At 38.2% G+C, this 15,207-nt stretch overlaps 1 protein-coding gene across 2 annotated transcripts in view; it reads right to left on the bottom strand.

Annotated features, from left to right (window-relative positions):
• DPYS (dihydropyrimidinase) overlaps positions 1–15,207 on the bottom strand; it is a 30,116-nt gene that overhangs the window by 3,088 nt on the left and 11,821 nt on the right. For both annotated transcript variants that reach the window (XM_023920627.2, XM_023920628.2), the window contains exons 5-8: positions 13,210–13,366; positions 12,113–12,254; positions 10,114–10,256; positions 599–806 (exon numbers count right to left, since the gene is read on the bottom strand). In XM_023920627.2, the coding sequence (XP_023776395.1) occupies positions 599–806; positions 10,114–10,256; positions 12,113–12,254; positions 13,210–13,366 (650 nt within the window). The remainder of the gene's footprint in view (positions 1–598; positions 807–10,113; positions 10,257–12,112; positions 12,255–13,209; positions 13,367–15,207) is intronic.

The following is a 15,207-nucleotide window of genomic DNA, read 5'->3' as shown; positions in this document are numbered from 1 at the left end:
ACTGAAAATCCAATCTTTATATATTTGAAATATTTCTCTTTCAAAAACAGAAGAGAACAAAAGCTTGAACAGAGCTATCTTGCTTGACCCAGCAGTGCCCTTTGCACATGTTCAGTTTTTAACACATTCTTGCTGGAACACAGAAAAAAATGTTCAGCATCTGCAGGGTTTAGCTCAAAGTATCTGATCCATTAAAGAAATATAATTTTTTTTATTTCTTCCTTGGTGCAAGATTTCTTCCTGATATGAAATTTAGGCCCTGTGATTTTCATTGAAATCAGTGATGAAATGTCATAGTTAGATTATTCAGAAGCAAAACTTTGTCCACTTTTACTGCAATTAGGACATGTTTATTTTTAAAAGTACTGAGGCTTGGTTCAGGAGCTGTACAGACTACAGTAAGAACAGAAACTAATCTATAATATTTTTCTGTAAGATAAAGAGCAATAGAAATTGAGTCCTTCATTTCATTTCCTCCCACCTTGCCGTATTTTGATTAGTAAGGAAAATTACCATTGAATCCCCAAACTTCTCTTCCCAAGAGCTAGTTATCCTCATGTTGTACAAGGCATTACAGAGATTTATTAGTTTAATTAACCTGTTCCCGCTGCCTGACTCGTTTGTAGACATATGGAGGGAATGGTGGACGGGAGACGTATTTGCCTTCTCCTGCTGTGACATTGAAAACTCCACCTTCATAAACCACTTTGCCTCTTGAAACTGTCACAACTGGAACTCCATGGCAGACCATTCCTTCAAATATATTGAAGTTATTTGCCTGGTGATGTGTCTTTGCAGATATTGTCCTGTGTTTACAAAACAACACACAAAATTACTATGATCCTTGCATTTTACTTCATTATAAAATTTTGATAAATTGATATAGGAAGAAAATTTAGCAACATTATATAGCTGCGACATTGTACAGTAGATCATAGAGCAGCTGTAAAAATAGGATAGCGCAATAACATTTCATTGAACAGTAATTGCATTTCAAAAGAATGAAGAGGGAGTCAAAAGGACAGAACTCAGCAGCCTTTAAATGCAAAATTTTCCACTACAAAAGACATTAGAAGAAAAAAAATCAGGTTGTAATATTTCCTTTGGATAACATGATTTCATTTTGCCTTGTCAAGCAAATATCTATGCACAATTCAATCAGAAAAAGCTCTGACCTTTTAGCTGGAATGACTTGCAATTTCAAGTTTGAAAAGCATGGCTGCAATGTTTCAAAGACTGAGTCTCACAACTAACACAAAGACCATTTCACTGGGAAGTCAGTAGATGGCAATGATTTTTGGTAATGCTTAATGTGAGCTGCATTGATTCAGTGACTGACAGCCCAAATATCTCAGTACTGCTAAGTAATAATGACATCACTCTTTTACATACCTTTTCTCCAAGGGTATTAAGTAAATTATAATTTCAGACTTCAACAGTCTGATGGTCATCATTTGAATGATGGTATTACTGCTTTTTGTATATATAGACCTCTTTCTATACAATTTCCATTTTCCTAGACAATTTTTCCAACCCTAACTGGCTACTTTAAAGGCAGAGCCAGTGCAAGAGCTGACATTACTATCTAGAATCCCAGGCTGTGTATACTTTCTTTATTGTCTATTTTCCCTGTCAAGCTACTTACTATGTACTGTAACTACAGTGGTCAAAAGACTTTGAATTTCAGTTAATTATTTTATTAACTTCTTGTATCCAAGCTACAGATTATATATATTATTTAGAGAGCTTACATTTTTTTTGTCATTTATAGTTTCTGAAAAGAAAAAAGCTTCATGTTTTTGGTTATCAGTAGTTTTTTTTTCCAGTATGGGTGCTCACACAATCAAAACTCTATCATGTACATATTATAATGCATATACATGCATTCATATTATTCCAGAGACTACATCTTTTTGCAAAGAAATTATCAAAGTCAAAAGCAATATAAAATATTAATAGATTAAAATATTGATCTATTTGGAGAAGATTTTTTTTAAACTTTAGCCAATATCCTTATCAAAATGATAAACCCACAAAAAATCAGTATCTTCCTTGAAGTATAGTAATTTTCAAAAATAATCATATTAAATATTCAAAATGATTGCTTATAAAGATGAAAAAAGAATTCATGGAAGGATACTTAGTTTTTCCTTCATATCATTCTGTTGAACTTAGAGTAATTGATTCTGCTAAGGGCTACATTTAAATCTTGGTGGTAACTGACATTTCAAAGGCTATATATATGTAAATACCACCTATGACCAGTCTACCCACAGGAATAAAAACTTTGCCTTATGCAACACACCTTGGACAGAAAACTTGTGCATGCCTGCTCACCAATATCAGCATCACCTTGTAGGTTCACACTGGGAAAAATCAAACCTCTCTTGTTCTCCCTGGTCCTATTGAATGCTGTCAAACAAATGTAACCATGGTTGTTAGAACAGCTCTATTAGGAGTTTGTGAACATAGTCCTCTAGCTTATTGCATTACCCTTATGGGTCCAATTACTCGAACAGTAAGAACAACTGTAATATAATAATCTTTAGGATTCTCTGCATATAAATCCCACCTACTTGCACAATAGCACAGGGACATGAAAAGAAAAATGGAAAAGATAATTTGAGGAAACACAGGAAAATTAAGCAAGATCCTTCATCAACATGTCAGCTGTTTAAATGAACAGAACAGGATCACTAGAGGTAACCATGCCTCAGAGATAAGTATGTCCTTCATTTAAAGATACAGAATGAATGGAAGTTGGCACATTCAAAAATAATATCCATTTGTACAGCTAAACCTTGCAACAGGACAAAACACATTTCCAGAGCTTGCCTCAACAACAAACCTCAATAGAATTCATTTATAACTCTTCTGTTGAAACAAGCTGTAGATCGTGCTGCCCTTTCTGAAGGTGAAGTGCATTTTCCCTGATGGAAATCACCAAAATTTGCCTGTGATTTAACCCTTTGACATTACCAATGTCAGTAAAATTTTCAGGTAGCTAGCAAGCAAGCAAACAGAACTAGATGGTATTTTTGGGTCTGAAGCTCCCAATTCAGCAACTTTATGCAACAGACTGTTTACAGCTGTATCACCAATTTCAGTGGCAGTCAGCTTAGCAAAGTTCCGATGTTTGCTCTCAACTATTTGGCAAAAATAGTTGTAACATACTAATAATCCAAGAACTAAAGACTGCCACCACAGTAGGGTACAACTTAACAGCCGTCTCCAGCATCCTAAGTGATATCTGACACAAGAGATTACTTACATGAGAACAGATTCTGAATCCAGGTTCAAAAATTTGCATTGTATTTTTAAAATACAATTTGGGAAAATTCTCTAATTCTGGTTATAAATTGCAGTGGCTCTTGTTTCAAACAACAATAGAGACTGAGATCAGAACAATTACTTCAACATTTAAAAAAACATTCTCCTCTACAAAGAGATGTCTAAAGACATCAGGTCCTATATTGTTCTTACATCAGTGTTTTCGTGCAGCTCACTTCAGCTGCTTTGGATACACCTGGCTTGCAAAGTGATTTGAAGCCATTAATATATACATTGCCATTCCTCTACTACCAAAGAGGAAGACGTGCTTCTGAAACTGTCTTTCTTCACCACAATACTCTGTCCAACTAATGTAGAGTCAAAGAGCAACTGACAGATTTGCTCTAACTGTGTGAGGATTCAGTGACTAGCAGTACTGTATTTATTTATGCTCTACATGAGAAAGGACTTTACAGGCACTCCTAGAATATTGTAACTAAATAAGATACAGATTGCAGTTTGAAACTTGGAAAAGAGCAGCAGCTTAGACTAATGCAGCAAGACATAGGGTGAAATTCACAGGTAGTCAGCACAAGGTATGACCTAAAACTGTTAAGGAGTTAGAGGCAGCAGTTTTCATCTCAACAAACATGTCTATGCTTCACCCAGAGATTGAAACAGTAAACAGTGAGTTAAGTTGGGCAGGAGGGGGACATGGATGAAGGGAAACCATTAGACATTAGAGTGATCTTACACCTTTTGTAATGCATAGGACATGAAGCTACATCAGCTCTAGAACCAAAACTTTGACTGCCATAACGATTGTCCCTTTAATTTTTAAGGTTACGTAAGCAAGCAAATGAAGAATTTAATTACATTCAATAGAAATAGCAACATACCTCAGTCAGATTTATTTAAAAATTTCAGATACAGGAATATGAAGGAGTACTGTAGATGACAGCACTTAAGCAAGAATAGCTGTTCAACATCTCAGTTAAGGGAGGGCACCTATTCTACAATCAATTAATTACCTAATTTAAAACATAGTAATAAAGTCTGTAATTGAAAACAGCTGCTTTGTTGACAGCTACCATAGAAAACCACCTTATATAGGAATGAGCAGTTGAGCTGTAAGAAATTACTTTCAGTACTTATATTGCAGTATCTCAGAGCTTTTCAGCTTTACTGAGGACAGTATCAGCCTGCAAGAGTTGCCTCTTCTCATCACTTTCAGATGCCTGTGAACTCTGTAACCTGCTTTTCTAAAATCTAGAAGAAAGAAATCTTTCACCTTTCTGTGCTTTCTGAGTCACCACTAATTAATAATGATAATTAAGAGCTTTATTAAAAGGAAAAGCAAAGAACAGAGAGAAGAAAATAGATGAAAAATACGAAAGTCTTAAAATCTGTGTGTGAAAATGCTAGCTATAAGCTTATAATGTGGATTAAAAACCTCATGGCCTACTTTATATTAAGGAACTGCAATAACTGCATATGCAAACATATGCAGGTAACTATTTGCAAAGTTATGTTCCTAGCCTCTTAAAAAACATCTTCAATAAGCATTACTTTTGAGTAGTCATATGAATTGAGAAAATTTGTAGATAAAAACAGATGCAAGACGTTAATGTTTGGGAACTTCAGATCAAAGTGACTTATCTGAAGAAATAGGATCTTTATTTCATGCAATCATATCTCCTAAAAGTCATCATTTTAAGGGGGGGGGGGGCACATATTGACAACAAAATAATGTTTTTATTATGGTAAATAGCTCATTTGTCAACAATCTTATCTAGTCTGGTCCTACTAATTGTTCCAAGCTGACACAGGATGGAAGTGAACACTTGTGAAAAACTGTGGGCTGGAGAGAAATGGTAACGAGAAATTAGCTTGCAGAAAAACATGCAAAAAGAGATTAACACAAATTAGTCTATTCAATGACTGTAGAAGATCTTGAAGTGTTTACAAGGGAAAAAAGTCAAAATTATGTAAGGGGAAGATTAAGAATGATTTAATTTTTTGGGTAACATTTCTGAGATTCACTTCTCTAAAGAGACCAAGTGACATTTTGGAGACAGAAAGTTACTAGGGAAATGTACATCATGCACTCTCAGGCTTATCTTGTTACAGTTCACAGAACCAGCGTTGCTGGGGTTGGAAAGCATCTCTGGAGATCTATTCCAAACTCTCTGTTCTGATCAGGGTCAGTCAAAGGAGGCTTCTCAGGGCCATGTTAAATCAGGTTTTAAGTGCCTCCAAAGAGGGAGATCCACAGTCTCTATGGGCAGCCTGTGCCAGTGTTTGGTCACCATCACAGAAAAAAAAAAAAAAATATTATTTCTCATGTTGAAATGGAATTTGCTATATTTTAATTTGTGCCTATTGTTTCCTTCTCCCCATTTTCTTAATTTGAAATAAGACATCTTTGGCAGGATTCTGGTGAATTAGTGTGCATTTATGCAGGCACACCATTTTCACTTGTGCAAAAGAACACGGGGCTGTTGAAAATGCCAGAACATACTTGTCTTATGCATAGATATTTGTACACCACATTATTTCATTTTGTCTCATTTTGACTAGATGCAGTCATCCATATATTCAGTATTCAAAATTATGCTCATTCATCAAAAGAGTAAGACAGTTGCAGCATTATTTATTCTAATCCTCTGCTAACATCTTGGTTTCTTCCTCTCTTATGTTACTAAAAATTACAGGCAGTTACTTGGCAGAGTGCTTAAACGTTGTAACGTCCCCACTTAAGCCTCTGAAGCTGCAGACTTGACTGCAAATGAGAGAGACATAGGCTGCAGATTTCGGTTCTAACAAATGCAAAAGATTTAGCCATGAACATATCTACATGCAAGCAAAGGCATTGAGGGAACATATGCCAGCAGACAGGGGAACTCTGACATTTTGCTGATTCACATCCAGCCACTGTTTCCCTTAAAATGCAAAAATACTAGAAACAAACTAGAAAACACAGATTACAGAGTGACCTGTCCTTTTCCTCCCTCCTGTCCCCACCTCAGGCTTCCCACTTTTCCTGCTGGTCAGGGGCCCCACTCTGTGCAGGGGCTGGCACTGGTACTACTGCCCTGCTCAGGGCTTGAGCCCAGCTCCACCAGCACATGTGGGGCACTCCAGCAAAGCCCAGAGAGGACAGTGCTACCTGCATAGCCAGCTCTGCCTTTGCAGTCAGAAGTATCTAACGTCTCAGCTATATTTAATGAGGGAAAAACCCTGGGGAGTGTGGCTTCCCAATTTGCATGTTGTTATAATGAAGTGGCTGGACTTAGAAAGTTAAACTCGATTTGAGACAGGTTTCTTATCCTTATGGGTGTTTGATCTTTCCTTTGGGACCTGATCCAGAGTTTACTTGCAAGGCTCCAACAGGCTGCAGTGAATTGATTGAGCCCTAATACCTGCTGGGAGCTGGATGTCTCTTTATGAGATCTTTAGGTCCTTCTGCCTTTACTTTACAAGGGATGCTCATCTCTTTTCACTGCCTGAATTTGGTACTGCAATATTTAGATTCCTTGCTGAGCAGTTCTGAAACAAACCCTAGAGATTTTACACTCTTGCTTGATTTCAAATAGCTAAAGGCATCAGTTATAGAGGACACCGACTTGCTGACAGGTGAAATTCCCTTTCCCTTACTTACTCTGCTCTCTCCTCCTGAAAAAGTCTTTACAATTGCTTTTATTTCACAGACTTGGGGCTTTTATATTATTTGTGTGCAGCTGAAAGAAGCCAGTGAACAGTCTTGATCAAAGCACAGATTAAAATAAGATGGTACAGTGAGTACACATTTGCTGCCTACATGCATTTTCCCAAGGAGTTTTCACACAACAATCCTGCTTGCACAGACTGTACTTGGGATGCTGAGGGTGTTGAGGTCTGCAATATGGTATTTGGTAGCACATGGCTTGCCATAAACCAACAGATCCCTTTTGTATTTTTGTGGCCTTTAATGAATGGAATAAGCGTATGGAAGTTAATGAAAAGACCTACTTTGGCAGGACTCACAACACATCTTTTGTAATGCAGTTTCTAACCACTTTATACATTTAATGTTTCTTCCAAATAATGCTTGCTGTCATGCAGACCTGTTAAAACCAATATTTAGATGCTTCAAACACAGTAGCAAATCTGGTAATTTTTGATATAATGTTTTCTGCAGAAATTATCAGAAATGCTACAGAAATAGGCCAGTCAATGAAACTGATGCTTAAAAGGAAAGCCTCAGCTAGAGCAGCAGAGTGCTGGAAGCAGAACCTTAAATTGCAATTGCTCGCAGCTTGCAGAGCCATCACGTTGAATTCACTAGGGTTTTGTAACCTAGAAAGAGAAAATCCTGAATGCTCAGATAGCACCCAATGCGTTGTTGTGCAATGACGTGGGCAGGGAAACGCAGCTCATTTTGTAGGGATACAAGTTTTTGTACTACAGAGCTGCACTACCATTCTAAATGACTCTAGAATCTTCTGTATAGACTTCCTCTGACAGATTGTGATAAGATCAGTTCCTCACAGCAGTACTTCAGCAATTGTCTAGCTCATTAGGCTGGTATCAATCAGAATTTCAAGATTACTGCAAAACAAGCTCAAACCAGAACTGAAGAATTGCATTTCCCTCTTGTGAGACTTTATGGTTGCAAACAAGAAAAAAAGTCATGCACAAAAGAGGAAGAGCTTAGCAAGAAACAGGAACAAGCCTATTGTGAAAATTAAAATCACTCCCCACAATCAACAGAGCACACGAGGCTGTGCCTTGTGTAACATCTTAAATGGCTGAAGTCCATTAGCTAGATCCCTTTTTTCTGCTGGGCTGTTTATGCCCTCTTCAGGATTTGTAGTGAAATTAATAGACAAGTTCCAGTGAGATTTATTTATACTTTTTCATATTGTTCACAAAATTGTAACTGCAGACAAACTGCTCCCAGCAAACCCAAATGGACAAACAATGGGAACAGTACCACATCAGGAAGAAAATATTGGCTGAACTTCAAATAAGCTTGCTCAGTAAGAAGATATAGTTTAAATGTTTAAAAAATGCTTGATGAAAAACTGTACCTTCACAGCTGCAGTGGGTGAAAAGGCAATTAGAGCACTCAGGAGAGAGTGAAGGGATGCAGAAGGAATGTTTGAGAGGCAAAAAGATAAATAATTACAGGAGCTGACAAAGCACCTTGAGAACATTGTCAGAAGTCTGTTATTCTTCTAGATTCATTTGTCCCCAGGCAGAGCAAAAGAGAGTTCAAAAAACAATCCTTCAGGGTTTTTTTAAATCAGAGTTCATAGCTTCACTGTCCTGAAATAGCTCAGTGCTGGTATCTCAAATTATGCTTGCTCAACATGCCAGAAGGCATAATGCACATGAAAATCTCCCTGACCCAGCACTGGGCAGGCCTCTATATTTATTTGGATTGTTGACACTCCTGAAACTTCTTTTGCTGGTGCTGTCAGTTTTTTTTGTGGGACTTCTGAATAGGAACCTCCATATCCTCAAATGTTGTAGCTTAAAACACAGAAGACTTCACACTTTTGCATCTTGGTGGTACTCACTAATATACTGAAACGACTGAGAATTACATATCAAAAATCAAAAAACAGAAGCTTGGTCAAAATACTTTTGTTGGTGTAAAGTAAATCTAGGATTGGGTAGAGGGGGTATAGCACATTATCTATTTGGCTACCGAAATCAGACATGTCCAGTTACGTTTCAGAATTTTCCTATACCATGAGCTGAGTATTCAACTTTTTTCTTTTCAAAAATCAAAGGCTGAAAGCACAGTTGTATGGTCACACTGCTCACTAGAGCTGAGTCCATGTAGAAAACTGCCAGCCCAGGACACTTCCTGACGTGCTGCTGCTGCTGTGTGCATGGGAGGTCAGAGGTTGGCTTGGCTGTTAAAGTTCCTGCCGACTTAAGTTACCTGCAGAGCACTGGAAGAGTGGAGATGCACTCACAGAGCTCACAGTAGGTGTCTCAGCTCAGAGACAACTCCCCAGCTGATCTGGCTCTGTGGCAGACAGCTGCCAGACCATTTCCAGACAGTTTAAACAAGACCAGGATGGGCACAAGAGCCAGAGCAAGACTCAAGACATAATTCCTTATAGAGTCCTGATTTTGGAGTTGGCTGATGGTGTGAATACACCTGAGGACAGGAATCAGATGTAATGCACAGTACTCTGCATGAGTTGAGGCTCCTAGAAAGGCATTTCATGCCTAAATAGACCTAAATGTACCATGGTATCAAGTCATGCAGGGTGAGACACCAGGATACTGTTTGTGCATCTGTCAGTGCAAAAAGCTCTATTCTAGCAGAATTACTGTGCACACAATCAGAAAATCTTCAAATAAAATCATAAGCATAAATGGATTGAGCTTCAGAAGTTCAATCCACCTTGAACATGTTTGAAGTGGCTCTTAGTTCAAAACACAAATGTGTAATGGGTCATGCTGTACCAGGCTCTTTTCCCTGCCCTTTGCAGTGGAGGAATTCAAACATACTCCAGCACTAAAAAGAGTTGCTCTAAAATCCCAAAGGAGTTATTATTACTCTTAGGATACCAAGCCCTGGTTGCATAATGTACAGACTTTTTAATTTTTGCACTTAGTCAGCAATCAGAGAGAATGCTTTTTAATCCACCTGGAGATCAAAGAGCTCTCCTTACACACGCTATTGTGGGAGACAAAATGCTTTCATTAATTCACATGAGGTGCTATTTAAAACTACCATAACCTCACCCAAAGGCTTATTGTTGTACAATGGCTTTGTGATGTTTTTTCCCTGCAGAAAGGCTGGATGGGGGGTGGGGGGGAATAACTTCTCGTACATACCTTGTAGCTTTAGGATCCCAAATTACAATGTCAGCATCAGAGCCCACTGCAATTCTGCCCTTCTTTGGGTAAAGGTTAAAGATTTTTGCTGCATTTGTGCTGGTAACAGCTACAAATCTGTTTTCATCCATTTTCCCACTATGCTGCAAAAGAGTACACAAAAGCAAACTCATTACTTTTTTAAACAAGGAATGAAAAAATGCTCTTCTGGTTGAAAAATTAGGATGAGTGACATCACATCAATTTTTTAAAAACATCATACTGAAGAGCACAGAAGTAAAATTAACTCTTTGTCTCAGATGCCCATAATGCAATGTACTTGCACTAAATACAGTAATTTTATCTTACTTTATCCCACAGCAAAGAGGAAAAAAAAGACAACTTTAAACCAAATACTCTGTGGATTCAGCCATGAGTCTACTGAAATAAAATTTTTTAGCTGTCTTTAAATCTGTAGTCCTGCTCAGAAATTTCCTCAGGAAACGGAACTGCTCTCGAGTATCTTGGATCTGGAAAATGGGGACAGAGTATTAAGGGGAGCCTAGAAAGTGATAACAAGGCAAGTTACAATGTGTAATATAGGAAAACTGATTTGCAAATTTCTTTAGCAGTGACACGGAGTACAGCAGTGATCAGTAAATGCTGCAATCAAGTAGTATAAGAAACAGATCTGCTGATGTGACATTTCAGCAAAATAGCAAATAACAATGGATATACATGTGTCTTTGGACATCTTGGGGTTGCTGTGCAACTAATTTAATCCAGCTTCCGTGACCATTGTTTGTTTGGAAAGCCACCTACACTAGCAGTAATGTTGTGCACAGGTCAGTCTAGGAATCAGAATGTCATAAAAACATGTTTATAGTGGCCTGTGAGCAGTCATCTGAGATTAAAAGTGTAATGAAAATGGTGAACACTGCTCTTCTATGTAATGATGTGTGGGAAGGGAGGAAAGCTGTTCAGACAAACTCACACAGCTGTGTAATGTTTTACAAGTGAAAAAAGGGAGGATATTATCAATTGAAGAAATTTTAAAAAATTATCTTGCCCAACAGGATGCACTGTTCCAAAGCAGCGCTGATGAACACATTCATGTCTCAGTTTCATAAGAACCACAAGCTGTATTTCTCTTTACCCCGTAAGAAATCTCAGGTGAGCTGTGCCACAGGTGAGTATAGGCACAAGTGTGTGTGTTTTGTACATACCAACTGGAGCTGAATCCCAAATACAGATAAACAAGGGACATCATGAACCACATTCTTAACAAGTGTGTGAGGCAGGTAATTATACTGTGACAAATGAATATGCTTCACAGTGCATTATCAACATGACTTCACTACTGCAAGGGAACTTAAATAGACCTAGAGCTTCCAGAATATAACAGTTTTGCATTAGCCACAGCAATCATAACACCTTGTATGCAGCAGATTCCTTGAGAGATTTCCTTAGCTCCCTCCACATCAGACTTTATCTGAGAAGCACTGACCAATCTTGTATTGGTACTGAGAATCTGAAGTCAATGGAACTTGAAGGTGCTCATTTTGTCTGGCCACATGACTGGACCACACATTAGATAAGCATTTTTTAAAGCATAAATTAGAAGTTGATAGGCATACAACTGTGTAAACTCCTCCAGTGGCTGAGTTTGAGAGAGATCAAAGAGGGAAAAATTACACAACTGATAGAGTTGAAACTGTGGGCATCATTTTCCTTTTATTTTCATTTCATGAGTTGAAAAAAATGCTTCAAGGAAATATACTTGCAGTTCCACTGAAACAATAGAATTGATTCTTCAGTGAAATTTTTCAAACATCAAGCATCTTCTTCCATCTTCCAGGAGCATAAAGGGAGAGCTAATAAAGACTGTTATCGTTTTCAGTCAAATTATTTATCCTATGATAAACATAATTGATAAAACTGAAGAGTTAATACCTGCTGAGAGATTATGTTTTGTTGGAGAAATCAAAACCTCTATGTTTGGACGTCTTTATATACTTACAACGCCTTTTTCCCATATGACTGACATCCTATCCTCCACACCATTCACTCCATTAGGGATTTTTGTGAAGTCATCTTTGCCCAGAGCTTTCTGGCATATGTCAAAGGTGCAATTGTCAGTCCCTGTCACAGATAGGTCACCACTGCAGAGAAACAATGTTCATTATGAGTCAGAGCATGAACCAGGTCATACCATAGAGGAAAACCTGTTGTAAGGCTGGGTAGATCAACACATTCATCCTTCAAGACAAAAACTGATATGCCCTGCCAGCCTGCCTTCAGTCCCACTCTCCAAGACTGGCTCCACACTAAAAGCCAGTAGCCCTATGAGGCAGTTTCCTCTTCAGAAACCCTTCAGATGAAAACAAGCACCAACATTGACACTTTTGCTCTGGATATGTCAAAGATGTCCCACAAATGGAAGACTGTCCACTTGCCCAGAGCAAGCAGCTTGGTTTCATCCTCACTTTGGGCAATTTTAGTCTGTGTCACTCCATATGACCTCTGAAATTACTATGGATCTGCACAACACTTAGCCAGTGTTGAGGCACACCTTTACAGGCTCTTTGTGGGTAATGAAACACCAGCAAACCACATATTGTTAAGTGAAGGTATTTGAAAGATACTTTTTCTTCTACTTCTACTTCTGAAGTAGATGTTATGAAGTGGATACCTTATATGTACCTTCAGAAGTTAGCAAGCTTAGTTTTCATGCAGTATTTGAATTTCAAGTGAAAAAGGCAGCTGACAACAAACCCCAGAAAATCCCAGAGAATGACCTCACCTTTTACACATTTCCCACTGACTTAGAGCCTTACTGTCTTCCTGGTCATGTTACAATTTTTGCTACAGTATGAGCAAGGCAAGATTTACTGAATAAAATCAAATGTGGATGGAAGGCCATAAGAGTTCAGAGAAATTAACTATGAAAACAGAGGGGTTTTTTTCATCTGTGGTGTCACCTTCCATTTCTCCTTTCTCATAAAGTAACATTCTGTACTTAGAAAATTTCCAGAGCATCAGTCTGCTATTATGTACTCCAGACAAAATTTGCTGTGCATTTGTGCATCAGCAGTCACTGTTTGTTCATCTGCTTACTTGGCCAGTAAGTTCATGAGGAAGCCAGGAGTAGATGGATCTGGCCTCAGTGGGGGTCCCATCACATATGCTGCAGCATGAGCCCAGTCTTTATTCCAGTAGTTGGTGCCATCAGTGCCAAGACTTGCAGCAATAGGCTCCCCATAAACCACCTTTCCTGAAAAATATAAAGCAATCAACATCAAACAACATGAAAATGTATAACTTGTATTTTCTCTGTTGAGGATCTTTTTGGTGGCAATGAATTTAAATTTGAATGAGTTTGTCAAAATAAACACCAACGCATGGAAGGACATAATAAACTAAGCTATAACATAGCTTCTTTGTTTTGAACATTCTGCTAGTGATTTCCCAATATATTTCCTCCTAAAAACATTGCTTAGGCAAGTTTTTAAATTAAATTGTTGACAGATATATTATAATGGGTTTTATGCATTGTTTACTAGGAATGTGATTGAGATTTCAAAAGGAAGGTAGTCCTCAGTTGCATTAATTATGTTTAAGATTCATATACTTGGTAACACCTGTTTAGTGCTCTGAAATTACAGACTGCATAACAGTGTAAGTAAATATATATAAGTTAATATATACAGCATACAGACTTTGCAAGGTGGTACTTTTAATTGTCAGGCTATAATTATGGCAGAAGACATAAACCAGAAAGTATAGGAAGATTTCCCAAATCAAAAACTATAAATAACTTAATTTTAAAAGTTATTTCCCAGATTTTAATTTTTTATTCTTTGGTGCTCATTATCCTATTTTCCTCAGAAGAGGACACCAACCCAGAATAGCTGTTAGCCTTTGGACAGAGCTAGCATATTATAGCTACTTTTTTCTCCTGGGAAACATGGGTTTGAAACTCATCAAACATTTCAAGTTTGAAACTCACTCCTTGAGCGAGTGGTCCAGACACTTTGCTGTTCTGTAGTCGACAGCGTGTAATGCCTCCAACTGCAGTGGTCACTGAAGAGCCAGAATGAGCTGGGACCTTCCACACCCACTCAGAGGCCACTTGGTGCTGGTTAAAGGCAGCCTCTGCTGGGTCCCAGCAAGAGCCTTCTCCCTCCCCTGATCCCTACAGACAGTGGGTATTTTGCTTTGGGTGCCAGATTTCACTCCAGGCACAGTTCTTATTAGGACCGTCACTGTGTTGCCCCAGCAAGGCCACAGCTGGTGATTGCTTGGTGACACAAGACTGTGACCTTTCTCTGACTTTCTGCACATAAGTCACACAGTCATGGTACTGTTGGAATATAAAAATCAAAGCTTTGCAGATTTCTCTCTGTACATTAGACTGCTACTTCTGTGAGCTACTGGATTGTAACTCCTGAGCTGGCATAGGTAGCTACTGAGGAGCTCAATTATTTTCAAAATACATTTCGCATTGCACTACTGCCATTCCTGAAATCTTTGGTGCTAGATTCGCAAAAAGGCCTCAGACAATTTTATTTCTACATGGTGCCAATGTCTGCTTTGGTGTCACTGTATTGTACATTTATTCCAAGTACTACCTAGTACAACTAATGCAACTTTGTCCACAGCCTAAGGACTCCCTGTTAGCATTACTAATTTCCTACAATCACAAATCACAAATGTTCTGACGTGCTGAATGTGCTTGTTATTGATGCTTTGGCTCTGAGCATTCTAAGTTCTCAGTCCCACTTATCTACATATGTTATAGATTAATACTTGAGCTCAGGGGGAGACCATCATTTTTAGACTTGAAAACATGACTTTGGCAGTTATTTACAGGTTTTTTGCATCTTATTTTCAGAACTCAGAAGCACTGACTATGAGGCTGTGCATGGAAGTGATATGACCACTCACATGAGGAGATTGGAGCAGATTAGTGTTTTCTTAATTCAGAGCTGAATGATGAACCCTAAGAAGAAATGGATAAAAGCAGAAGAATGGATGAAGTTGGGATGAAACTTGATTCACCCAAATTCAGGGTCTTCCCTAACTCTTGCAGGAACTCTTGCCCTTCCCTGGCCA

Source organism: Cyanistes caeruleus, chromosome 1 (genome assembly GCF_971803275.1).
Source record: "Cyanistes caeruleus chromosome 1, bCyaCae1.hap1.1, whole genome shotgun sequence".
NCBI classification, from domain to species: Eukaryota; Metazoa; Chordata; class Aves; order Passeriformes; family Paridae; genus Cyanistes; species Cyanistes caeruleus.
The sequence above is the reverse complement of the archived record's forward strand: the minus strand, read 5'-3'. Positions and strand labels throughout refer to the sequence as shown.